Raw genomic sequence first — 23773 nt, forward strand, 5'->3', positions numbered from 1 at the left:
TCCAAACAGCAAGAACGTCATCCACCATTTCTCCTTTCACCAATGTTCTCATGCCATTTGCAGACAAGGCAACAAGCAACCAACCGACCCAACCTCTTGTTTGCAAAGAATTAGCCTGACTAAGGTACCTACCTAGGTACCTACCACCCTTCCTCTCACTTTGCTTTCGCAAACTTGTTCCACAATGGCTCTTCCATCAGTCGATCCAAACAGCTCTCCTCGACACCAACCAGAACCTCCCATCCACCATCTGGCAGAATCGGGAAAACAACTTGCAATCCGTTAATAACGCCTACATGTGGTGACCTTACGGCTTCGACCCTGCCCAGTCTGGGCCCCCATTCAAGTCCGTACAGCTCAAAGCCAACCCAGCTTGTTTGTATGCAGTGGAAGCCGGGAACGTCTAGGAACGCAGTGGGCACGAGTCGGTTGACGTCCTCAAGCTTGGACGTCAGCGTCATCACGTCGTCGGTGTGGTCTTTGGTCGCCCGCGCCACCGCCTTCCTGATGAGCACAGCCAAATCCGCCACGCTCGTCTTGGCAGGGTCCAGCATGTCCCGCACGCTGGCAGACGCCGCGACGTACTCGAGGAAGCAACCCAGCGTGGCAGGGTGCACGGCCGGGTTTGTCCTTTGCCGCCCGTCGATGGCGACGTTGAAAACGGAAACCGGGTCCCCCTCGAGCTTGTCGAGCATGTGTCCGTGCTGCACGGACATGACGGTCCGCCAGAGCAGCGCCGAAACTGCATCGTTGGTAGACACCCAGTCCTGGCCACCGATATCCTGAAGCGCCTTGGTCTTTGGGTCTGCTTCGGCCTTGAGCTCCTTGAGCGCCTCGGGGGAGAAGTAAAAGACCTTGCCGCGATGGGCTTCCGATAGCATCTTGGGCGGCATCCCTGGAGGGGTGAATGGCAGCACCGTATATTCGGGGTGATCCTCAGGACGTCCGGCATTCTTGCCGCTCGGCTGCATAATCTGCTCGCGGTCGGTCCACATGGCCGAGTCAAAGACGAGCGGCTCGGCGATTTCCACTCCTTCGGCTTTCCTAACCTCTTCGGCCCAGATTCGCATCCATTGGTAAAATGTGGTACCATCGCCAAACACATGCAATATGCACCAAGTCAGAATCAGCCCGCCCTCAATGAAATTTGCCTGCAGCAAAGAGATTGGCAGACGCTCGCCGGGCTGTGGCCACACTCCGCGCCGCATGACGACGTCAGCCTCGAAAGCAGATACAGGGAAGCCCGTCTCCCGAAGTTGGCTGTGTGTCTGGCCAAAAGTCTTTCTCAAGTCCTTGACGACGATTTTGTCGATTTCGTCATTGGCCGGTATCTCGACCGGTTTGAAGACGCCCTCCTGGCCGGCGTCGGGATCCGGCATGGCCTCGCAGCGGAGGATTCCCAATCGCTCCTTGGTGGCGTTGTAACCCTTCTGCAGGGCCTCTGCCACTGTCTCAAGGTCATAGTGTTCTGGGAGGGCAAAGTTGAAGACATAGCGCAGGTACCCCTTGGGACCGATGCGTTCTATCTGTGTCAAGCGAGGCACCTCTGGGAAGCTGGTGACGGAAGTCATTTTTATTTTATTTGTTATTTTATTTCTTTCGGAATGGGTTAGGTATACTGGGATAAAACCCTGTGGCTACACAAGCGCGGAAAGAGAAAGAAGACTCTCGTCTTGGAGACTAATATTTACTGTATGTCAGTCAGGCTAAAATTACTCTGACTGCCGTATAGGAAACATATCGGCCTATAGGAGAATCAACGACCCTCGGGTAAAACGGCAAAGACCCCATTTCCCAAGTCAGCTGTGTTCCACAATTGCTACTTCGTACTATCTCGGTAGGTGCTTTCGTATTAATGCACCCTGCACCAACACCAACATTTCCCCTCACTCCACGCAGAAGGCCCACTGCTGTTGGTGACTATGGAGTTCCAGTTCAGGAGCGTTCGTTGTGGGGTAGAGGCCCCTTTCAACGATAACATCCATGCGAGTCTAGACTTGACCATCTCCCAGTGTCAGTCAGTAAGAGTGTAAACAGCCCATATCTCGTCTCTCGTCTCGAACATATCATTGGTTGTCTGTTGGATATAATTATTTTCTGGCGTGTTTGTCGTAACAGTTTCCTCCGCAAAATTTAAATGTTTCAAAATTTTGAGGGTCCTTATGCAAGGGCAAGCAACAGGTCGCATTTCTCAATCTCGCATCATGTCCCCAAAGCCTTATCTTCTTGGCGTAGCGAAGAAAAAAAAAAAAAATTTGACCCACAAGCACACCGGAACTTGAGCCCGGGAATTTTTGAGGGGCTGATAGGTCGTCTGAATTCTTTTGTTCATTCCCTCTCAACCAATCATTGTAAGTATGATTGATGCTGCGGTTGAGAGTCTCGCGTGGCCCTCGGCAAAGATATGATTCCAATGCAAGTGATGTACGTTGTATGTACCACGGCCCAATGCCCTGTCAAAATTACAAGCTCCTTGTCATTTTGTACCCAGGCATGGGATTTTCTCGGTACTGCACGTCCTGTGCCAAAGGAGAAATGTTCCGATAGCCTTGTGTTTCTTTAATTATTTCGTGCTGATCACTCCCCAGTCAAGGCTGGGTGGTGTTGGGCATACTTATGTAGCACGCTAGCATTCTTTGGGGTGTGGTTCTGGGGCCCTCAAGTTCTTAGCCTACATACGGTAGTTGTAAAACTAGTCCATGTCCCTGGCGCGAACTTTTGGTTCATTCTGCAATCTGCAGTATAATACCTAGGCAAGCAAAAGAACCGTCCGAGGCAGCTCAGAGACGACCGACTATGGACCCGATAATACAAGCTGTTTTTGGTCCAGCACCGGATGGAATCGATCTCAGCGAAAACCGAGGGCCTGCTGATTCGGCAGCAGTGTCTGTTTTGTTGGTGTTGGCCGTCTGCGCCGTCGTGGCACGCTTCATCTGCCGCTTCTACGCCCGCAATGCATTTTTATCCGACGACTGGGCCATTCTGGTAGCACTGATATTCGTCGCGGGGACCGTTGGGCTGACTATAGCAGGTAAGCAATTTTTTTTTTCCAATGCAAGCCACTAAACTGAATCGGCAATTTGTCTAACAACAGGCACTCCACGTTTTTTTTTTTTTTTTTTTCTTTTAAACATAGGTTCCTCTAGAGGTGCAGGCAGACATGTCTGGGCTTTGACCATCGACCAGATCCCAGAGATTTACCAAGTGCTTTATATCTATACCTTTGTCTACGGCGGCGCATGCGGCGCGGTGAAGTTGAGCATCCTCTTCTTCTACATGCGCGTCTTTGGAACCAGAGACCTGGTCACCAGTAGAGCCTTCAAGGCCGCCATATACATTGGCATCTGTCTTTCCCTGCTCTACCCGATCACGATCTGGGTGACCATGGGCAACGTCTGCAAGCCCGTGACGCACTTTTGGACGCAGTTCATGGGCACGCCGGGGGTGTGCATCGACATCAACACCTTCTTCCTGGCGCTGGCCATCATCAACATGCTCATCGACTTTTACGTGCTCGCGATCCCGATCCCGCAGATCCTGGCCCTGAACATGAGCACGCGGAAGAAGGGCGCCGTGCTGGGCCTCATGCTCATCGGAGGCTTCGTCTGCATCGCCTCGGTCCTCCGCTGCGTCTACCTCTCGGAGCTCTCCCGCGCCGCCGACGTCACCTCGGCCATGGGGCCCGTCTTCATCTGGTCCGCCATCGAGCCCTGCTTCGCCATCGTCGGCGCCTGCCTGCCGCACCTCGCGCCGCTGCGCAGGACCGTGCGCGAGAGGCTGGGCTACTCGGGGGACAAGTCGTCGCGCCGCGGAGACGGCGGCGGCGGCGGCGGTGCCGGGAGCAAAGGGGGCAGGAATACGCCGCTAAATAGGGGTTCCAAGGCTGGGCACCGCCGCCTCCACGACGACGACATCGGCCTCACGGACATAAGCACCCTGGCCACGGCGATCGTGACTACACACGAGGGTGGCTCCGAGAGCGGCGACGATGCTCATGGTGCTGGAGACAAGGCCAGGCCCATGCCGTCTGGGAAAAACGCCATCATGGTGACGAGCTCGTTTTCACAGCACAGTGACGCGTGTGATAAAAACAGAAGGATGTAGGAGGATATACAAGAGGAAGAAAACGCCTTGGTTTTGGGAATGCTGGAGTTGTACTCGGCGCAAGTGTGGGTTTGTACATGGGATATATATTTTTGATGATGACTCTTTTTTTTTTCGACCGCCGGTCATTGGTCGGATGTACATATTATCCGAGACTATGTAAATAGCATGATAGAATAAAAACACGGAGGGTCGGGCAATGTGTCACTAATCGCCAAGGGTAGTTTACGCAAGAGGAAAACCTATCTAACCAGAGGAATCGAAGATTGGCTACCGTCACCATGCGTTTACCATAGTAGAGGCACGCAAAGGGTTTAAAAAGGCAAGGTGCAACGCAACACACTGTTAGCTGAAAATCTACTTGGTGCTGGCCTTCTTCTCTCCAGCCTCGAGATATCTCTTTTAGAGGGCATGAACAGTTGATTCGTGACAAGAAAGTCCAGGTTCAACTCATTAACGGCCGACTGCGCTCTCGAGTCCTCGAATGCACCCCCACCACACATTTCAAGAGTCATGCATCTGCATGCACGCTTCTCGGCACCACACAAGAACAAAAAAAAAGGAGGTGTGTCTCCCCAAGAGATGATGGGTACGTGACGACCCGAAACAGAAAGAAAAATAAGCACTAAGCCCGAAATGGTTGTGAGAATAATTTGCTTCATTTCGAGGGGTTTTTATTTGGATCCTGCGCCAAGCAGAACACCATTGAACTTGAGGCTAACCACCGTACTTTGTTTTTGTCCCAAAAGCGTGTATGGATTTTGAGCACATCGCAATCGCCACGGGCCGGTAGTACAAGGCTGTAAAAGCAAGTTGCAAGTCATTGGTGTATATATGGAGGGCTGGAGGGTGATAGAATAAACATGATGTTATTGGGAGAGCAGTTGCGCTGATGAGAGGTTTATTCAGTAAAGGTGGGTTTCGCTCCTATTTTCAGCAGAAGCAAAGACAGTGATTTTAGACATGCTAATTCTATTGTAATTACTCTCAAAATATTCAATAGTCTCGTATCCTTGTGTCTCGATGATGCAATGGTCTTTCAACCCAGATCATGTATAAATGCGAACCGCAGTCGCCGGCGGTGAACAAAAGGTGTAGCAATGGTGTTTGTAAGCAACCCAGGATGTTTGCAACTTTTATCATGCCGCCTGACTGTAACGGCATTTCTGAGAGTAAAAACATGTCAAGGGTGCATATTGTTGCGGTGTTTTGATGTTCCGTCACTGCTATGTATGCGGCTAGTCTAGCAATTGGCGTCTTGGCCCAACCCAATAGGGCAGATTATCAGTAATCGTCATGACCTTGTCACTGGTAATTAATAATTGCACCAAGTTTCTATGCTATAAAAACTGCTATCGAGACATGGTTTTTGTTTTCTGGTGAACTTTTTGTCAGTTATCAAGGAGATTGAAGCATATCCATCATCAGCCACGACACTACAACTCTTGAGGCAGCCCCCTCAAGCTGCCGGCAGTATGTCATCCACAACATCTATCCTGCTCGAGCCCCAGAGCATTCCAATCACAAACATCAGCAGCAACACCACTCGTCAAAGAGGCACTGCGAATCTGGGTACCGCGCCTGCTCCGCTCGATCCAATACTCGAAGCGTCCCGGCAAGCCGATAGTCAGGTCCCAGAAGGCGGCTATGGCTGGGTCGTGACGGGGTGCTGCTTCGTGCTAGCCTTTTGGATCGTCGGGATTTCGTACAGCTGGGGTGTGATGCAGGCCGTCCTCATCGCCCGGGGTCTCGCCTCCCCCTCGACGCTGTCATTTGCCGGCTCCCTCGCTCCCACCTTGATCGCCGCCACGGCGGTGATCAATGCTCAGTTCTTCAGAAAGGTCGGTGCGAGGTGGATGGGAACCCTGGGGGTGTTCCTTCTGGGCCTGGGCCAGATCCTCGCCGGGTTTGCCATCGACAACGTCGCGGGCCTGTTCATGACCAACGGCTTCACCGTCGGCCTGGGCATGGGCTTGTGCTTCTCCACTTTTTCCATCATGCCCGCCCAGTACTTCCGGCGCAGGCGAGGGCTCGCCAACGGCATCGTCTTCTCGGGTGGGGGTTTCGGCGGCGCGGCGCTCAGTATCGTCTCGGATAAGCTCATCCAGCGCCTGGGTCCGGCCTGGACTTATCGCGCCATCGGCCTCACCATCCTGGCCACCGGGATCCCGGCCGCGCTGCTAATCAGGGAGCGGGAAGAGGCCAAGACGGCTAGGAAAAGCAGCCCTGTCAGCGCCCGCGGGATGGTGGAGTGGAAGCTCTTCAAGGACCCTGCGTTTGCGTTTCTCTTTGCCGCCAGCGCCATCGGCACGTTCCCGCTTCTCGTGCCGCCGTTCTTCATCCCGCTCTACGCGCAGCAGGGTCTTGGGCTCACATCGGCCACGGGTGCTGCCTTGCTCGCCGGCTTCAACTTGAGTTCTGCGGTCGGTAGGATTGCATCTGGGGTCCTCTGCGACAGGTTGGGTGCCGTCAACGCCCTACTTGGCAGCTTCGTGATGGGCGCCATCAGCATGTTGGTCCTGTGGCCGGCGTCGACCAGCTTGGCCCCGCTTGCAGTGTTTGTGGTGGTCAACGGGCTGGCCAACGGTGCCTTTTTCTCGACCATGCCGACCGTGGCGGGGAATGTCTTTGGGTCGGCGAGGGTGGGTGTCGCCATGGGTATGCTCGTCACTGGCTGGGGTGGAGGATATTTGATGATGAGTCGCGCGTGTCATTTTTGCCTCTGCTTGTGCATGTTGTCGTCTTGGAAAATAACTGACATTGTTTCTTGTTTTCCCTCCAGGGCGCCCCTATCGCAGGACACCTTCTTGACGCATATGGAGGCTCCGAAAACGGCCTCCAAGCCTACAGACCAGCCATGTTCTATGCCGGATCCCTGACACTCGCGTCGGGTACCTTTGTCGCTTTGATGCGCTACAGGCTGACAAAGGCATGGCTGGCTAAGATATAACTAGACTGGTCTAGTCTAGTTCTAGAGCTTTATATATATAAAAAAAAATACGACCAAACATGGGCATTATTCTGTCACCGAGCCAATCGCCTCGTGAGCTGTTGATGTACCCGAGAAAGCCATTATTCATGCTGACCGTGTTCGCCGCTTGTCTGCCATGTATTGGTCATTCATCAACGCTTTCGAACCCCCTGCGCCTGCTGCCCACATATTTGTTAGCAAACACGAACATTTATATCCTGTTACGAGGGGTTACTCCGTACGGTGAGTGAATCCTGTGGCTTGCCGTGGTGGATAAAAACAAATGCTTGGCAAGGTCTTCGTATCCCAAAGTTAATGCTGGGAAGGCTCGTAGCCCCATTTGGATGGTTCTGTAGGACTGTCCAATACAGAGTGACGACGGGGCATTTCACATGCTCACCTAGTTCAGCTGATGACCCCCGTGTGGAATCCTGCTTACATGCTTTGCATCCAATCGACCCAGGAATGATACGAGATGTGGCTCATTGAGGATCTTCCAACACAATGCTCACTATGCTAACATGTCAAATACCTTTTTTAGTCTGGTTTTTTTTTTGATATATAAACCGTACAAATGGCACGGCTATGGCAGGTTTTATTTTTTTGTTTCTGCAGGCACTCGCAACTACAAGCTTCAGGCCCAGACAGAGACAGACACCATCGCTAAACTTTGACAACATCCAATCTTCTTAAGTCTTTCGTTTGAATCTGCCCACCTAGCCAAAATGAAATCCTTCGGCATCCTCTCAACCCTCTTCCTCACCGCCACTGCTGCACCTCTAGCCCCTCGCCAAGAAGCAATCCAAACCACCAACTTCTCCGCCGCTACCGTGCAAGGCGGGCCCGGCGCCTCGTACGTCACCCTGCGCAATGGTTTCCTTCCTAGCGACTTGATTTATAGCCTATAGCCCAATGCACGGAAAAAAAGAATTCAAGTACACTAACACAAACTACGCTTTAACCCCCCCGCCATCCACACATTACAGCATCACCTTTGACGTCGCCTTCCCCTCGGGCCCCAGCGCGACCTGCAGCTACAGCGACGACACCTCGGGCGCGGCGCTGCCGGACGTCTCGCCGTACCTCGCGTGCGCCGACGACCGCGTCTCGTGGCAGTTCCGCCGCATCGTCTCGCGCCCCGGCTCCGACGGCTTCTACCTGCTGGTCGTGCGGTACAGCGACGGGCCCAACTCGCGCGCCGGGTCGAAGGAGTGGCAGGCCTCCGAGTTCCCCGTCGTCGTGGGAGAGGACGGCGTCCAGGAGACGGTCTACAGCGGACCGGTGGATTTCCCGCTCGCTAATGCTTGAGGGGATTTGTTTTGTTTGGGTTGTGATTTAGGGGGGTGTTTTGTATATAGTTTGGTTTAGTTGGCTTCGTTGTATATAGAGTATTCAGCCCTGAAAAGGGACCAATTCCTATAATTGTGACTCGACTTTGACGAGACCTAGGACCAGCCTCTTACCACCCGACGCGTGTATGAAGCTTGTGCAACGCTGACAACTACCAGTTGGGATCTTTGAGGCTGCTTCCACCCAGGCAGCACTGCTTGGCTAACATGCACCCATGTAAGAGTGAGATGCGACACTGCAGATGCACAATGCCAGCTCGGCGTTTGGCTCGGAGAAGCCTTAGACATCTCCGGGTGCCTGTGTAAATCGAAAGAATAAGATTTTTTTTACTATTTATTTAGTCGTATGGCTTTCCTGATATCTATTAAGCTCTGTAGGTATCAACAAAGACTACTAGGTCTAGACGCCAAACATTCAACTTACCAGCATAACCACTCTTTTTTTCCCACAGCCACACAATCAACACACCATCTTCCAAAATGCCCATCGACCACGTCGGCATTCAAGTCGCCGAGGCAGACCTCGCCGCCACAGTCACCTTTTACACGGCCGCCCTAGCCCCGCTCGGCTACAAAGAGAAGATGCGCTTCCCCACGAGCTCGGGCACCACGGCCGTCGGGCTCGGAAGCGGTGCCCACGCCGACTTTTGGATAACCGGCATGGCCGAAAAGGCCAACACCAACACGCATATCGGATTCCGCGGTGGTGAGTAATAAACACTTTTTTTCCGCCTTGTCTGGCTCCCTTTTGACTGGCCATACTCTTCTTGATCGTATACTCCTTCTGTCAAATACAGCCAGCTTGATGCGGAATACTGACATTTTAAATATTGGATCTTGAACCTCTCAAGACCGAGCTCAGGTGGATGCTTTCCACGCTGCTGCTGTCAAGGCCGGTGGCAAGGATAACGGGGGCCCCGGACCGAGACCACACTATGGGCCTGCTTACTATGGCGCCTTTGTGATTGACCCTGCTGGAAATAATGCAGAGGTTGTTTGTCATGATGCGCCCGCAAATTAGAAAGGCATGTTAAGCAGAAAATAAGAAAAGAAACCATGATACTATCATGAATTGAGGACTTTTGTGATTTTAAAAGTCCAAGGGGAAAGCGGTTTGTGGTGCGTGCGGTTAGTCTAGGAAGAAGAAGTTCCCTAAGTACCCAAGGTACCTACCTGCCCAACCATCCTCTCATCACCGAGCCACTCAGAGCAAGCTTGTTGACTGTTTTGGGCAGTTCATTTGCCAAAGTCGCCAGGGCATATCATCATGTTACGGCAAATCAATATTATACTATAGTCCTTTTTTTTATGTTCTTTTTCCCCCTTTCAATACGCGGTATCCTAAAAAAGTAACGGGATTTTGATTCAACTGCTACATTTATGTAGACCTAACACATGCTCAATCCAATCTTTTCTCCTCGCATCACTGTCCATCGCCTTCCAAACCCCCAAGTAGTTTTCATTCTGCTGAAGCGTGATTATCGCATCATAAACGTTCCCCCTTGGCCGTTTCCCGTCGGGGAGATCGTACAACACGAGAACCTCGCGAACCATATCCTGCACCAACTCGAGCCTGAGCTGGACATCACTTTTCCGCATGGCTTGCTGATCCAGATAACGCCGAAGCCCACGCAGCACGGTGGCATATTCACCGTTTGGGTTTCGCCGGCGAAAGGCTGGTGGGTCGCAACGGCGACGGTGCGGCAGGAGGAGGGTGGCGTTTGGTTCCGGCATCCTCAACCTGGCCGCGGACGGTTCGCGGTTCCTGGGCTGATGACCCCCGCCAGCGACGGAAGAAGCGGCATCGTCGTCACCACCACCGGACGCGACCTCGCTTGCCGCGTCTTCATCTTCGACGTCATGTTCGTACCGTCGGAACCTCAACGCCGGAGCGCACGTCGGGGGCCGATCCATATACGCACCCAAGTCAGCTTGGCTGTTTGGACGCTTTCTAGGGCGTTCTGAGAGGATTGACGTTGTGGCAGTGTGTTTACGGCTGGATAGGGTTTTAATTTCCCCAGTCGAAGACTTGGAAGACGAGGGATTGTTTGACATGCTTAATGAAGGGGGAAAATATGCCTGAAATCGATACCCAATAACAATATATTCAAAGCTAATCACTATTATCGCCAAAAAAAGGCATAACAGGCGGGTGCCGTTTTTGCAGTCCTTTGCTTGACAGGAAGGTAACCCGCCCGACATCAAAACGCGGGGAATGCGAACGAGGGGGGGTTTTCAACGCTAAAATCCACGAACCCTTGATTGTGCAGGCGCAATATTCAAAATAAAACAATAGAACTTCCAAACTAAAATTCTAGTCATTTTACAGAAGCAGGTATTCGCGGTAGTCCGAGGAGATCACCCCAAGGTCTGCCCAGAGGTACGTAGGCGGCGGTATGCTCCGCGGCCCTTAATATACCTACCTAATGTTAGTCTGTCTCTATTCACCCTGACGTGAGTGGACGGATATTGAAAACTTATAGAATTTCTTCTCGAGCGGCGATCAATTAATTTTACGTCATTGATCTGATGCATCAAAGGAAAAACCCCGCCCCCATAGACTAGGCTCCATCTCGATGCGCTTGCTATCGATCGTGGGGCTCGGCTCAACCACGGTACTACAGCAATGATTTCCCACTCCATCTTCAATTTCTGCAACCAACCGCATTGGCTGACCTATGCTCAGTCTGACGGCACAATTGCGTACGCCACAGCTCAATCGCCATGGGAAGCGCCAGAGTGATCTACTGGTTTCGCACCGACTTGCGACTCCACGACTCCCCAGCTTTGCAGGCGGCTTTGGACCTTGACCCGGCAGTTTTGTGGCCTATTTTCACCTGGGATCCACATTACGTATACCGGTCGAGAGGTGGCCTTAATCGCTGGCAGTATTTGTAAGTGGCATACACGAAACGGGATGACCGAGCTACCGGTTTACCGCAGATGTAGTACTTCCTCGCGGGTATCAATCAATCAGAACTGATACGACGCATTGGCCATAGACTGGACTGCCAGAATGACCTTTCGGCTTCCATAACCAATCTTAATCCAAATTCCAAGCTCTTTGTTCTTCGAGAGGCTCCACAGTCCCTCTTCCCTAAGCTCTTCAAGGCTTGGAAGGTGACGCATCTTGTCTTTGAGAAAGATACAGACGCCTATGCACGTCAGCGCGATGAGGTTGTCAAGAAAGCTGCCCAGGCGGCTGGGGTCAAGGTCGTAACGCGATATGGCCGAACACTATGGGATAGTGATGCCCTTGTCAAGGCCAATGGGGGAGAACCGACCATGTCCATGGCCCGGCTACGAACTGCCGGTGCCAAGGTTGGTTCTATACCGCGGCCGATTCCCGCACCCACGGCTCTGCCGGATCCCGGTGAGATGCCGATAGACTTCAGTCCCGACTTGCCAGATGTTGGCCAGGACTACAACGCCAAGTGGCGCAGTGAGGCAAAAGATAAGGCATATGGGGCAATTGCAGGTCCAAATGGAGACTTTGCCATTGAGACGCTAGAGGAGCTGGGGTATCCTCGGGCAACAACACCATACAAGGGTGGTGAGAGCCTTGCATTGAGGGAGCTTGATGCCATAATTGAGAACCAAGACTACACGGCAACGTTCCGCAAACCACAAACCAGCCCGGCGGCATTTGAGCCGCAGTCGACCACTCTGCTCTCACCAGCCATGCATTTCGGTTCCTTGTCGGTACGTCTTTTCTACCACCGCGTGCAGGATACGGTAGATGCATACAATCGCGCCAAGAAGAAGGGAGCATCTCTACCACCGGAGAGCCTGACAGGCCAACTGCTCTTCCGAGACATGTATTTCGCCGCGCAGGCTGCAATAGGGCCATGTTTCAGCCAGACCGCGGGTAACGCTCACTGCAAGTTTATCCCATGGCACTTGCCTTCGCAGGTGGAAGATGATGCAGTATCTGGACAAATTCTCAGAAAATTCGAGTATGAGGTGGACTCTGAACATGCTGAGAGATGGTTCCGACGTTGGGAGGCAGGACAAACAGGGTTTCCCTGGATCGATGCGCTGATGCGACAGTTACGGGTTGAAGGGTGGATACACCATCTCGGGCGCCATAGCGTGGCGTGCTTTTTGACCCGAGGAGGGTGCTATGTGTCTTGGGAGCGTGGGCTTGACGTCTTTGAGGAGCTGCTGTTGGACCACGAGCCGGCATGCAATGCAGGCAACTGGCAATGGCTGAGCTGCACAGCCTTTTTCTCACAATATTTTCGATGCTACAGTCCCATCTCGTTTGGCAAGAAATGGGATCCAGATGGCGTCTTTGTTCGCAAATGGGTTCCCGAGCTCGCGTCGTTGGATAAAAAGTACATCTACGAGCCTTGGAAGGCGCCCGAGGCAGAACTTCGGAGAGCGGGTGTCGTCCTGGTCAGTGGTCACGACTTTGAGGTCAAGATGGAGCAAAGTAAGCACAAAGCTGGGTCAGTTTGTGTCAAGAAAGAGGGGGATTTTGGGCTAACAAGTGGAACATACTTCACACCCATGTTCGACTTTGACGAACGTAGGCGCATGGTAAGTCTTGCCCCGTTCTCAGCTTCGGCTGTAGTTCTTGTTTTTGTGTTTTGCGCGACTCGAGTGTCCTGAGACATGCATGACCCCAAAGAGCTGCAGAATCCTCGAGCGTAGAAGAAGACAGCATTGAAAAGTCATGCTTGTGTGATGCTAACCCAGAATTCTGTCTTTGTCGCAGTGTATGCGGCTGATGAAGCAGGCTTATGACGTTGGGCTCAAAGGTGATGATATTCGTGTGCTCGATGGGTCCTGGCGAGATCTTTTCGCAGAAGACGACAACCCTGGCATTGACATTTTGGAAGGTGATGCAAAGCACCACGAGAGCGATGAAGGGGAGTTTGCTGATGATGCGGAGCCAAAGATCAAACGCGAGGACTCAGGTGAAGGCAGCGGATCGGCAAGAGGAACGAGGGCCTCCAAAAGAGAAAAAAAGCCAGTCAAGGGTCAATCTACACTGGATGGTCACTTTTTGACCAAAAGACAAAAAACGGATCAAAAATGAAGGATTTCATTGCTTTTGTGCACTGCTCCTCACTTTGGTCCGTAGTACCTACCTAATTGGAAATGTTTGCTCTTCGCTACCGGCCATCGGTTGGGCTGTAATTACATTAGTAGAACCAGGCAATGAAAGCAAATAACCCACGCAGGCAGACAGAAAGATGCAAAAAGGAAGGAGCATTGTGCATCAACCTACCGACGTGGGTTGAGTTCCTACCGTTTTCGAAGGCATTGGTTGTTAGTCCTGTTAACAGTGCCTACCTAAGATAAAGTATGGGGCCAACATTTGAATCAGCATTTGCATGAACCCCGCCTTCTCCAAATCCTAGAATCAGCGTAGCAAGCGTAGGTCAATAAATTCCCTCTCCACAATTTTCAATTGCACGTGAATCATAGTCGTAATAATGCCTACTCTAAAACGAGCATCCTCCAGGCCATGAGCCTTGGCATCCCGCAATGATGATTCTGTTAAGTAAAAGAAACCTACACCTGCCTTAGTTGTGGGACATTCCCAAAGCTAAAGCAGGCAACAAACCAAACATTCCATCAGGCAGTCGGTCAGTTTAGCAGTGGATGCAATCGCCACCTCCGCTTCCCCAGAGTTGTGTCCTGGCAAGTGGTAATGGCGTATTCTGCCCCAGCGTTTCCCCTGGTCAGTGCCTGTCACTATGAATCTTGGGGAATCTATGCGATTTATAGCTCCGGAGTACCACAACAGGATACGGCAAGTCGATTTTCTATTACCCTAGTGGCACCTTTACCAAAGTAGAAGAATGCCGCCCATGTACCTACCGTATGCGGGCCGTGTGCAGAATAAGGTAAGGTACGTACGTTATGCATAAGGAGACTGCCCGCTGAAGTTACTATTAACTACCTATCTTACCTTCATAAGGTAACGGGTAGCAATCACACAATGCCGATTGGAGGCACGCCAAATATCCAATCGGACAGAAAGAAAGCACGACGATATTGCATTGAATTATGGATCAAGTACGGTTTAGTGAAATTCACTGTGCAATTAAAATGCGCTTGCTAACGCTGTAGCGGCACTGCATGACGCTAGCGAATCGACATTGACAGCTCGTCCATCCACATGCTATTCTTCCAGAAACAAACGAATTTCTTTCAGCTCGGACTCTTGTCTACCTCCTTGTTTTAGTGTCCTACCGATTGGAGATATCGGAAAACGGCAACGACAAAAACAACCTTGTTTGCTTCTTAATTCGTTACAGACCATGGGGTCCCAAGGGCCTGTTTGTCAAAGCAAAAAGTTCAGCTGAACTAATTGATTCCCCTTTTTGTTTCTTTTTTTTTTTTTTTTTTTTTTTTTTTTTCTCACGAAAGGTGAGGAGGTCTCGGTTCGCGTGATGCAACCCCGGGGGTTTTGCGTCCAATGTCCGGAACCTGTCAAGGGGACCCTGCCGTTGTATCCGACGATAAAAGATTAGGTGGGGACGTATTCTTCTGCCCAAGCAACTGGGATCAGGGTCAGGTCAGATTCTGACAAGCCAACAGGCGCCTCCAGCCCTGGGGAGCACGCGAGCTGCAGCGCCGTCGACATGGACCTTCCTTTTATTCCCTAGTTGAATCGTTTGTCGAGATGTCAGGTAATTATAGTAGTATTGTATACGTTCCGGTTTTACGCCTGGTGGGTATAGCACCTAAACCCCGCCAACTTTACGACGACATTTAATTGACACAGCAATATGTAGAGCTAGAAACAGCCCACTTCAACCAACACCGTACCGACCTACTGTACCTAGGTACCTTACCCGAATGAAGCGCCAAAAAAATGCCCACTAACCCCACTTTACTTTGTTCTTTTCAGGCTTCCAATATTGTTTGTTGGTCGAACAATACGCGCTTTACCAATCGAACTGACATGAATCTCTGGCTAAAATTGACCGTTATCAGTGGGCTGGGATCACGCATCATTTCCAAATCGTTGCCAAGCATATGTTTTCTCCCTTGAACCAGGACGTCAGGCTGAATAATGGGGAAAATAGAGGGTCCGGTTCAAACGAAGCGTCGCCACTATGGAAGAACTTTGTAACACAGCTGACAAACTATCTTCAATGAAGTATGTCTGTACAGTCCTTTTTTTTTTTTGCTTGGCTAAATAACATACAGACCAAACTGTACTCCGTACGGAGTACTCACCTTGGTCGCCAAGCAAATGCGATATGGACTTGCAGCTTATCCGTCCCACACAAGCTCGTTACTGGTTGGGTTGGGATGGAAACTGCATACGATAGCAGAGGATCCAACAAGACGTGTCCGAATTGGCCACCGAGAAGAGGGACATGACGCACCCGACTGGCACAGCAAAAAGGCTAGAGTTCTGGGGAAGCAAGGTATGGAGACCAATTGTCAGACGATGACAAGCCGACGGGTTTTTTGTTTTTATTTTACTTTTATTTCCCTTTACCTCCTCTTACCTAGGTACTTTTCTTTTCACTATCTCACAGGCTTGTTTCCCCAGTATACATCGCCGGTAACCAATTGGCTGTCGGACAGCAACCCTCACACAAAGGTGGCCTTCCAGCTTGAGCAGGAACAGAAACAGCCAATTTGGTCTTGACTCCGCAATGTCTTGGTCGCTCTCGCGACCTGCCCAACCTGGGGTAGCCTACGGGTGGCTGCGCTCCCCGAGATGGTCCACACTAGATCTTGGCACTTTCGGCGGGAATGAGGCCCAATCGAATGGAAACGTCGAGCAGGGAGGAACAACCGAAACGACAGGGCACCTGATAAACAACCCTGTCTTCCCCGAGGACTGGACCAGTGGGACCTCAAGGGCTGTCATGAAGGACTGTATCGATGGGTGGGTTATATATGCAGCCAAGCCCTCGGCATTCTGGGCAAGAGATACCACCAGCCGGTACGGGCAAAAATTGCGGCGGACGGCGGCCTGCGTTGTTGGGGATTCGGCTTCAATGAACTGTTGCGAGCTCACTCACTCAGTACCCGTCGCCACCTAGCCTGGTCTCGCATTTTGTTTTTCTCATTTTCCATCCGTCTGGGTGTGGTCAGTTCGTTAAACAGGATCGTCACCAGGGGTGGCAATCCTTTTCTCTTGCCTCGATTATGGCCAGGCCTCTCGGATACGATCCAGTTCCTATCTCTCGGACACGCCGTTGACAAGACAAGACAATATGTCGATACCTTTCTTGTCGAACTTCCTCTAGCCAGTGGGATGACTTTCTCCATTGTCTACGACTCGGGCGACCTTGCATACCATGGCCGTTCTGACAAGACGGTAAGACGGGCATAGGTATTAGCATTTACTGGGCAGATGGTCGAACCTAGGTGTAAGCGGGGGTCCGCAGAAAGCATGGAAGCCTTTCCGCGGCTTCCATGCATTAGCAAATGGAAGCATTCTACGGTTCATATGCTTTGCACTAACTAACAAGATGACACCATCCACCCACCCATAGATACGCGCCCTCGATGATTGACCTGGTTTACTTGGGAGCTGATTCTGTATCCCTCGCGACTACTGTAATTGGTTCGCAGTTGGGTGGTATGCCTACCTACCAAGCCCTACCTAGGTACCTAGCTACCCTCCTTCGTCTGTTGTCCTTATCCAGACGTTGCCTTGAAGCCCCCCTTCCTCCCACAAGTCCAGGCGTCTTGGCGACAGCAGTATTATGCCATTTTTCATTGATGCCCCCCAAAAGGCCCCTTTCGTCGCCCCATCACCCAGCTCGGAGGGTTGCCCCAAAAATGGACTGCCAAGAAGGCTTGTGGTGCGGCCAGGGTTGGGTCCCCAGATGGCAAGCATTTGGCACTGATAACTGGCCTTCCAATTTTCCCCCTTCCGCCTCCATCGCCACGGTGCATGGGACAGGGTCGTCTCGCATGCACAGTAAAACGGTTTGTTTCTCGAGTGCTTCCACCCCCGGGTACCGCGATCGACAGGATTTAATAAGACCTGCCGCTCCCCGTCCCGTTCCCCTCTCCTGGACTTTCCTCTCTTTCTTCCTCACCCGCTCGCCACCCCTTCGTCTTTCCTTTTTGGCATCGCAGCCTTATCCCTAGCGGATTGCGACAAACCCGGCCCATTTGTTTGTGCCCTTTACATTCCTTTTGTTGTCTTTCTCATCCCCAAGGAGACACGAAAAAAAAAGAGACAACAAGGCTCGGAGAGGACATGGCGTCCAAGCTCGATATGGCGGACGAGAAGGGTACCGCCGGTGCTGGTACCCTTCCCACTTACGGTGGATCCCCCGACGCGTCTCACCAGGACGTCGCTTTCGACAATCGCGAGGAGAACTTTTACACCCGCAACGGTCTCAACTTGGAGTCCTTCAAGTGCCGTAGCTATGGCCAGGGCCTCGTGGAGCTTGACCGCACCATGAAGAAGCGCCACTTGCACATGATTGCAATTGGTACGTGAATATGTGATGTAATCCACCAGCTAGCTAGAGACAGAGGAGACTAACTTTGGAATATCTCTGAGAAACAGGTGGCTCGATTGGTGCTGGTTTCTTCGTCGGTTCCGGTTCTGCCTTTGCCAAGGGTGGTCCCGGTGCCGTGTTCATTGACTTCGCCATCATCGGAGTCATGATGTTCAACGTCGTCTACGCTCTTGGTGAACTCGCTGTCATGTATCCTGTTTCTGGTGGTTTCTACACGTACTCGGTCCGCTTCATTGATCCTTCATGGGGTTTCGCCATGGGCTGGAACTACGTTTTCCAAGTGAGTTTCTCGGTCCTGGTTTAGATATAGCAATCACGACTATATTGAGAGCGACGCCTGACTAACCAACCAACCAAACCAATAGTGGGCTGTTGTGCTTCCTCTCGAACTTACTGTTTGCGGTTTGACATTGAACTACTGGGAAGGAACAAAAGCCGTGCCCCTGTGGGCTTGGATCCTCATCTGGTGGTTTGCCATTATCATAATCAACATCTTCGGCACTCTTGGTTACGCTGAGGAAGAATTCTGGTCCTCGTGCTTGAAGCTCACGGCTATCGGTAAGCGCCCCAACCCCTGATGAGTATGTCTGCTCCACCGAGACAGAAACTGATCGGGAACAAACCTCTCGCAGTCATCTTCATGATCATCGCTTTCGTTCTCGTGCTTGGTGGTGGCCCCAAGGGAGGCAAATACGACTCGTACTGGGGCGCAAGACACTGGTACGAACCCGGTGCGTTCCAGAACGGATTCAAGGGCTTCTGCGCTGTCTTCGTTACTGCTGCCTTCTCTTTCTCGGGAACTGAGCTGGTCGGTCTCGCCGCCGCCGAGTCTGCCAACCCCGCCAAGGCCCTTCCTGGTGCCATCAAGCAGGTCTTCTGGCGTATCACCCTCTTCTACATCCTCGGTCTGTTCTTCGTCGGACTCCTGGTCTCTTCCACCGACGAGAGGCTCCTGAGCTCCAACCCGTACGCCGAAGGTACTTCGCCCTTCGTCATTGCTGCCAAGGACGCCGGCCTTATCGGATTCGACCACTTCATGAACGTCATCATCCTGGTTTCCGTCCTGTCCATCGGTGTTTCTTGTGTGTACGGAGGCTCGCGTACCCTTACCGCTCTTGCCCAGCAGGGCTACGCCCCCAAGGTCTTCACCTACGTTGACAAATCTGGTCGCCCCCTGGCCTCCGTTTTCGTCATCATCGCTTGCGGTGCCCTGGCTTTCCTTAACCTGGATGCTGGTGCCGAAAAGGTTTTCAGCTGGCTCCTTTCGCTTTCCGGTCTGGCCGCCCTCTTCACCTGGGGCTCCATCTGCTTGGCCCACATCCGTTTCCGTCAGGCCTGGAAGGCCCAGGGCCACACCCTCGACGAGATTCCTTTCCAGGCTGCCCTCGGTGTCACCGGCTCCTGGATTGGTCTTGTTCTTTGCGTTCTCGTCTTGATTGCCACTGTAAGAAACCCCAATTATCCCCAAACTCTCTCCATTAGAGACAAATATACTAACAATTAACTATCAGTTCTACTCGGCCCTCTTCCCCTACAACAAGCCCGGTGTCGGTACTGCAGAGTCCTTCTTCGCGGAGTGGCTCTCGGTCCCCGTCATCCTGTTCTTCTGGGCCTGTGGTTACATCTGGAAGCGTGAGGGTGGCCTCAAGCTGTCGCAAATCGACGTCGACACTGGACGTCGTGAGCACGACTGGGACATGATCAACGCCTACAAGGCTGAGGTTGCTGCCATGCCCTCATGGAAGCGTTTCATCAAGAAGGTCTTCTAAATTACTGGTTTAGTTGCTTTATTTCTTTTAATGTGGGATTTCTCAAGCCTCTTACATCAAGATTGCTCTTTGATAATCTGGGTGAAAGGAGGCTGGGGATGTCCTGTCCCTCGCAGCAACTCTCTCTCTCACTCTAATGCAGCAAGTTGCGCCTTCTTTTGTTTCTCCCACGAGGAGCCTAGGAGGTTTAGTAGCTTCTGCCATCTAGATAATAATTCTCGCGCGGGCTCTTCACGCACCAACGATATCCTGTCTCTTTATTTTCTAGCCTGGACTTATACACTATACCAAATTCATCTTTCCAGCAAAAAATTGTGATACCGTTTTGTCCTCAATTGTGCTTGCATGTGTGAAAAAAAAAAAAAACACAGTAGCAGATTCATTCTGGTAAGGTGCCGTCAACGTTTTTTTTTTCCACAATAATTAGACTGGGTCTGTGCTAGTTCTAGATACTCCATCGTAGCGTGACTCTCTTTTTTATGTACTAGGATGCCTGAATCGTTGTCGCCAGCAGATCTTTTTATAGCAGAAGGTTGAACGTAATTGAAAATTTTCTCTAATCGTCTCTTTCTTCCCCTTCTAACTGGAATAAACATTTACTCTCGAATCAACTGGGAAATTGGATTTAGTGGAAAGGTACTCCCTGCACCTATACTTGAATCGAGAAGCCCCATCAGATACTCGCCTTGTTTTCTTTTCTTTTTTTTTTTCTTTTTTTGTCCCCAGTTTAACTATTGATAGTCGGATTGCGGGCTCTTGATTTGTTGAATAAAGTAAACAAGGTCGATCATCGCCGTTATATTTGTTCAAAAGTAGATGTGTATAAAAATGGCATGTTGTTTATCAGTTACCGGAGATTACTGCGGGGATTCTCTGTTCTCTGCCGCTTTCCTTTGAGATTTACGTGGGTTTCCATCTAGGACATCATGCATTTACTCTATTTTGCCTTACCAACTCTCTTGCATTCACTTACATGTCTGTAACTCGTATGTATTTCAACCGATGTCGCCTTTGAACTCTTCTGTACTTGGCGCTCCAAAAAAGAAACGCCAAGCCAGCGCTGCTTCCGCAGCGCCGCGCAGGCCGGCGACGACAGCAGCATAGAGGCCGCCATAATAGAGGTCAACCCAGATGCTTCCCGCCCAAAAAAAGGAACCAGATCACAAATAACAAATATTATCATATCATACAATACTACAACTTCTGTTTGCTTGGGATGGAGAAAGGCTTGCGAAAGCCGAAAATGTAATTAGAGTTATCTTGCATAAATATTACAAGTAAGAAATGTCATGAGGCCGGAAAGCGTGAAATCGCATGATTTAAAAAAAAAAACTGCAGTCATTATGCCCTGCCTTGGCCTTTGTGTGCCCCGTGGGGTAAGATCAACGACGGAAGTCAGTGTCCAGGTATCGTGGCCCCCTAACAACCAAGTTTCGGCACTTGGAAAGGTATATGCGGCTTTATCTTGCTATGTGCATAGACTGATGGCAAGCCATAGCCGTGTTTGTTACTGGGTAAACGTCGTTTTCAGGAGCCTATTTTCAAATAACAAGTTCACAATAACAATTCGCCTTTTCTTGTAATGTTATCCAGGGCATCTTTGTGCCTTGCGGTTCGTCAGAAAAGAAGGAACATATTATGCCGTAGTTATCTTCACTTCGGTATTATTCTTCTTGGAACAACCAAGTACAACAGCCCAACTAAGCGGGCATGCTTCTCTGGATAGGGTCACCGGATCCGCACCTGAGTAGGCACGGAAATGTCCGGATCTTTATGCATCACAGGACAAGAGGATCCCGGATCCCGGATCCCGGAGCTATCAAATTCGGGATGTTTAAGGTGCATAGTCTCACATATATAGGGCAAGGCCACGTCCCCTTCTTTTGGTGAGGTCTGCTTTTGAAGAGATAGATAGTCACGAACAATGACAAGCTTCGAACTCTTAACATATCTTTTGCCAATTTCTTTTTGAGTCCTACGCTATTTTGCACCTGCAATGAAATCTCTACTTGTTTCAGCCTTATTAAATTATTCATCTTAATAGAAGAAAAGAAAGCCCTCCCAAAAATAAGCGGTTTAAAGATGCAATTCTCAATCCTTCAGGTTTTCACCATTCTCGCCTTGAGCACCTCGGTGCTCGGCGTCCCAACAAGCCAGCACGGAAGTAGCATCGTGCATGCCGGCAGCAGCAACATACAGTCTGCCACTACCGCAGGGGCTCCTGCTTCCGCTTCACAGGACTCTGGTGAAGCCTGCTTTCCTGTGAAGGAGGGGGAGGAGGTTGGAGACAAAGCGGGCAGCAGCACCAAGAAGCTAAAAGAGTGGACCAAGCTTGGCTACAATTGTCGCTATTACCTTCTCGATAGAATCTTTTTCATGAAATATGACACGAACAAGGCAAAGGACAGGGATTATTGGGATTGGAGGACGCCAAAGGCAAAGGGAAAGACGGCTGAAAAACTCACTGTCTCAGACGGACCGATCCACCGCACGCAGGGGATGACGTTGATATGCTGCGGAAAAGGGTTATCAGTCGCTTTCCGGGATGAAAAGCAGCCGCAGTCGCAATAGGTGGGCGTGATCTTCTGGATTGGGATACGGAATACTGCCCCTGATTTCATGGACAAAGCATGGGCAATTCTCCTGATCTTTATACACCGTACAAAGGGGCAAGTAGATCCAGATCACGGATCTATTGCAACAACGGGATAAAAGAACTGCGGCGACTCAAAGGACCAAGGACAACGCTTCATACCTGCCTCTTGGACGATTGACACCGGAACAGGAGAAAGATCTTTATAAATATAAAATTGACAACAATGACCGGCTGTTTATCCGAATCTCATAAGCTTGGGCAGTGTCATGAATCGTGTTTGAGTATCTAGTCCCCGTGGTCTTGGGACTAAATGTGCTGTGACATTATTTAACATGACCAACCGATTTTGTCTTCTTCTTCTTCTTCATAGAGCGAGGCGTACCCCCATCCACGGTTGGGTTGCAACATTGATAAACAACGACTGGCCTGTGATGTTCGTACACGGTTAGGTTTAGCCCCCCAAAATATAAGTTAAATGGCCATATAAACCTAGGTTACAAATATAGCCGAGAAGTAAAACCTCGATTACTTCCCTAATCTGATGCTTTATTAAGGTTACGAGGGATAGGAGGTCATGCTACGCAGAGTTGGTAAACTTTCGTGTAGCTGTGAGTAATTTTAGTGTTTGCATTGGGCAATTTACACCATCTTCAATTTACGTTTGGCTATATTTAGAATTGGGGCGCACTATACTTGGATGCATACCTTATGCCGGGATGTTTATGTCGGTGTCGCCGGCAGATTATTGATAGTAGCAAGTTGAAAAAAAAAAAAAAAAAAAAAAAAAAAAAAAAAAAAAAAAAAAAAAAGAGAAAGAACGAATACAAAAGGAATTTGTTACTTCGTACAATGGGCAGTAAGTTTCTAACTCGCACCATCGAAATTGTAAACACACCCGCGCTCTTTACTAAAAAAATCGTATCGCATCTGTCATTTTCTTCAATATTTCGCGTTATACTTTCTACTTTCTCAGTTAAATTAGCTTTGTTTAAATTAATAGACGGCCCCCTCAAGATGCGTTTCCCCGTTGTATTTCACGTTTTGACGGCTCTTACCTTGAGCGCATCGGTGTTCGGCGCTCCAGTGCCGTCACCCCTCGGCGAGAGCAGCGGGCGGGCGGCCGTGACAGCCGACTTGGGCCAGAGCCACAGCGGCAGTGGCATCGGCCGAAGCAGCAGCATACCGGCTACCGACCAAGAGGAGGGCCGTTTGGACTTGGACGAGGCGGGGAAGGACAAGAAGAAGGGTCGCTTTTCGGAAGCATGCAGAACAGTGCATTATAACGCGCGGTATGTTTGCGACAAGCATTTTAGGGAGCGTCAGTATAGCATTACAGAGAACAAAGATTATCATGAGTGGCTGAAGGAAAATAAGCCTTATCACCACGGGGTGTACAACAAAAGTGGGGACACGATTACCTCGGGGGATCTCGAAAAATTGTTCCCGAAGTACCCATCCGGGCGTAGCGCAACTCACAATTAGGATAACAGGAAGAATTTCTTTTTTTCTTTTTTTTTATTATT

General features: G+C 50.7%; 12 protein-coding genes across 12 annotated transcripts; 9 read left to right on the top strand and 3 right to left on the bottom strand.

Annotated features, from left to right (window-relative positions):
* Positions 1-155: 155 nt before the first annotated feature.
* On the bottom strand, positions 156-1571 carry PgNI_05245 (uncharacterized protein; the record flags this gene model as incomplete). Its single annotated transcript, XM_031125279.1, has 1 exon — positions 156-1571. One exon carries the CDS (start codon positions 1569-1571, stop codon positions 156-158), a length of 1416 nt encoding a protein of 471 aa, XP_030983006.1.
* Positions 1572-2775: 1204 nt separating this feature from the next.
* On the top strand, positions 2776-4164 carry PgNI_05246 (uncharacterized protein). Its single transcript, XM_031125280.1, has 2 exons — positions 2776-3031; positions 3137-4164. The coding sequence occupies exons 1-2, from the start codon at positions 2797-2799 to the stop codon at positions 4102-4104; spliced, it is 1203 nt and encodes a 400-aa protein (XP_030983003.1). The 5' UTR covers positions 2776-2796; the 3' UTR covers positions 4105-4164.
* Positions 4165-5579: 1415 nt separating this feature from the next.
* PgNI_05247 (uncharacterized protein) lies at positions 5580-7054 on the top strand (the record flags this gene model as incomplete). The annotated part of the gene is made up of 2 exons (XM_031125281.1): positions 5580-6746; positions 6887-7054. 2 exons carry the CDS (start codon positions 5580-5582, stop codon positions 7052-7054), a joined length of 1335 nt encoding a protein of 444 aa, XP_030983004.1.
* A 639-nt stretch (positions 7055-7693) lies between these two features.
* On the top strand, positions 7694-8519 carry PgNI_05248 (uncharacterized protein). Its single transcript, XM_031125282.1, has 2 exons — positions 7694-7928; positions 8062-8519. Exons 1-2 carry the CDS (start codon positions 7801-7803, stop codon positions 8381-8383), a joined length of 450 nt encoding a protein of 149 aa, XP_030982997.1. The 5' UTR covers positions 7694-7800; the 3' UTR covers positions 8384-8519.
* A 284-nt stretch (positions 8520-8803) lies between these two features.
* Positions 8804-9827, top strand: PgNI_05249 (uncharacterized protein). The gene is made up of 3 exons (XM_031125283.1): positions 8804-9130; positions 9276-9589; positions 9660-9827. The coding sequence occupies exons 1-2, from the start codon at positions 8905-8907 to the stop codon at positions 9443-9445; spliced, it is 396 nt and encodes a 131-aa protein (XP_030982998.1). The 5' UTR covers positions 8804-8904; the 3' UTR covers positions 9446-9589; positions 9660-9827.
* PgNI_05250 (uncharacterized protein) lies at positions 9790-10338 on the bottom strand (the record flags this gene model as incomplete). The annotated part of the gene is made up of 1 exon (XM_031125284.1): positions 9790-10338. The coding sequence occupies one exon, from the start codon at positions 10336-10338 to the stop codon at positions 9790-9792; it is 549 nt and encodes a 182-aa protein (XP_030982462.1).
* An 810-nt stretch (positions 10339-11148) lies between these two features.
* PgNI_05251 (uncharacterized protein) lies at positions 11149-13755 on the top strand (the record flags this gene model as incomplete). Its single annotated transcript, XM_031125285.1, has 3 exons — positions 11149-11318; positions 11427-12966; positions 13145-13755. 3 exons carry the CDS (start codon positions 11149-11151, stop codon positions 13466-13468), a joined length of 2034 nt encoding a protein of 677 aa, XP_030982461.1. The 3' UTR covers positions 13469-13755.
* A 2297-nt stretch (positions 13756-16052) lies between these two features.
* On the top strand, positions 16053-16445 carry PgNI_05252 (uncharacterized protein; the record flags this gene model as incomplete). Its single annotated transcript, XM_031125286.1, has 1 exon — positions 16053-16445. The coding sequence occupies one exon, from the start codon at positions 16053-16055 to the stop codon at positions 16443-16445; it is 393 nt and encodes a 130-aa protein (XP_030982463.1).
* Positions 16446-16508: 63 nt separating this feature from the next.
* On the top strand, positions 16509-19975 carry PgNI_05253 (uncharacterized protein). The gene is made up of 6 exons (XM_031125287.1): positions 16509-16738; positions 16902-17855; positions 17933-18165; positions 18251-18443; positions 18518-19329; positions 19397-19975. Exons 2-6 carry the CDS (start codon positions 17618-17620, stop codon positions 19652-19654), a joined length of 1734 nt encoding a protein of 577 aa, XP_030982772.1. The 5' UTR covers positions 16509-16738; positions 16902-17617; the 3' UTR covers positions 19655-19975.
* Positions 19976-21736: 1761 nt separating this feature from the next.
* On the top strand, positions 21737-22225 carry PgNI_05254 (uncharacterized protein; the record flags this gene model as incomplete). Its single annotated transcript, XM_031125288.1, has 1 exon — positions 21737-22225. One exon carries the CDS (start codon positions 21737-21739, stop codon positions 22223-22225), a length of 489 nt encoding a protein of 162 aa, XP_030982465.1.
* An 867-nt stretch (positions 22226-23092) lies between these two features.
* On the bottom strand, positions 23093-23605 carry PgNI_05255 (uncharacterized protein). Its single transcript, XM_031125289.1, has 2 exons — positions 23306-23605; positions 23093-23211 (listed from the first exon to the last, which is right to left on the bottom strand). Exon 1 carries the CDS (start codon positions 23601-23603, stop codon positions 23340-23342), a length of 264 nt encoding a protein of 87 aa, XP_030982773.1. The 5' UTR covers positions 23604-23605; the 3' UTR covers positions 23093-23211; positions 23306-23339.
* Positions 23100-23732, top strand: PgNI_05256 (uncharacterized protein; the record flags this gene model as incomplete). Its single annotated transcript, XM_031125290.1, has 2 exons — positions 23100-23106; positions 23251-23732. The coding sequence occupies 2 exons, from the start codon at positions 23100-23102 to the stop codon at positions 23730-23732; spliced, it is 489 nt and encodes a 162-aa protein (XP_030982467.1).
* Positions 23733-23773: the final 41 nt, after the last annotated feature.

The sequence above is a fragment of the Pyricularia grisea genome, chromosome I (genome assembly GCF_004355905.1).
Source record: "Pyricularia grisea strain NI907 chromosome I, whole genome shotgun sequence".
Lineage (NCBI taxonomy): Eukaryota > Fungi > Ascomycota > Sordariomycetes > Magnaporthales > Pyriculariaceae > Pyricularia > Pyricularia grisea.

What these genes read in the sequence shown, in the direction of transcription:
- PgNI_05246 (XM_031125280.1), top strand. Translation starts at nt 2,797, where the DNA reads ATGGACCCGATAATACAAGCTGTTTTTGGTCCAGCACCGGATGGAATC. An exon ending in CGTTGGGCTGACTATAGCAG is followed by an intron (nt 3,032 to 3,136) that starts GTAAGCAATTTT and finishes TTTTAAACATAG; the next exon opens with GTTCCTCTAGAGGTGCAGGC.
- PgNI_05248 (XM_031125282.1), top strand. Translation starts at nt 7,801, where the DNA reads ATGAAATCCTTCGGCATCCTCTCAACCCTCTTCCTCACCGCCACTGCT. An exon ending in CAAGGCGGGCCCGGCGCCTC is followed by an intron (nt 7,929 to 8,061) that starts GTACGTCACCCT and finishes CACACATTACAG; the next exon opens with CATCACCTTTGACGTCGCCT.
- PgNI_05249 (XM_031125283.1), top strand. Translation starts at nt 8,905, where the DNA reads ATGCCCATCGACCACGTCGGCATTCAAGTCGCCGAGGCAGACCTCGCC. An exon ending in GCATATCGGATTCCGCGGTG is followed by an intron (nt 9,131 to 9,275) that starts GTGAGTAATAAA and finishes GAACCTCTCAAG; the next exon opens with ACCGAGCTCAGGTGGATGCT.
- PgNI_05253 (XM_031125287.1), top strand. Translation starts at nt 17,618, where the DNA reads ATGGCGTCCAAGCTCGATATGGCGGACGAGAAGGGTACCGCCGGTGCT. An exon ending in CTTGAAGCTCACGGCTATCG is followed by an intron (nt 18,444 to 18,517) that starts GTAAGCGCCCCA and finishes AACCTCTCGCAG; the next exon opens with TCATCTTCATGATCATCGCT. An exon ending in TTCTCGTCTTGATTGCCACT is followed by an intron (nt 19,330 to 19,396) that starts GTAAGAAACCCC and finishes ATTAACTATCAG; the next exon opens with TTCTACTCGGCCCTCTTCCC.
- PgNI_05255 (XM_031125289.1), bottom strand. Translation starts at nt 23,603, where the DNA reads ATGATAATCTTTGTTCTCTGTAATGCTATACTGACGCTCCCTAAAATG.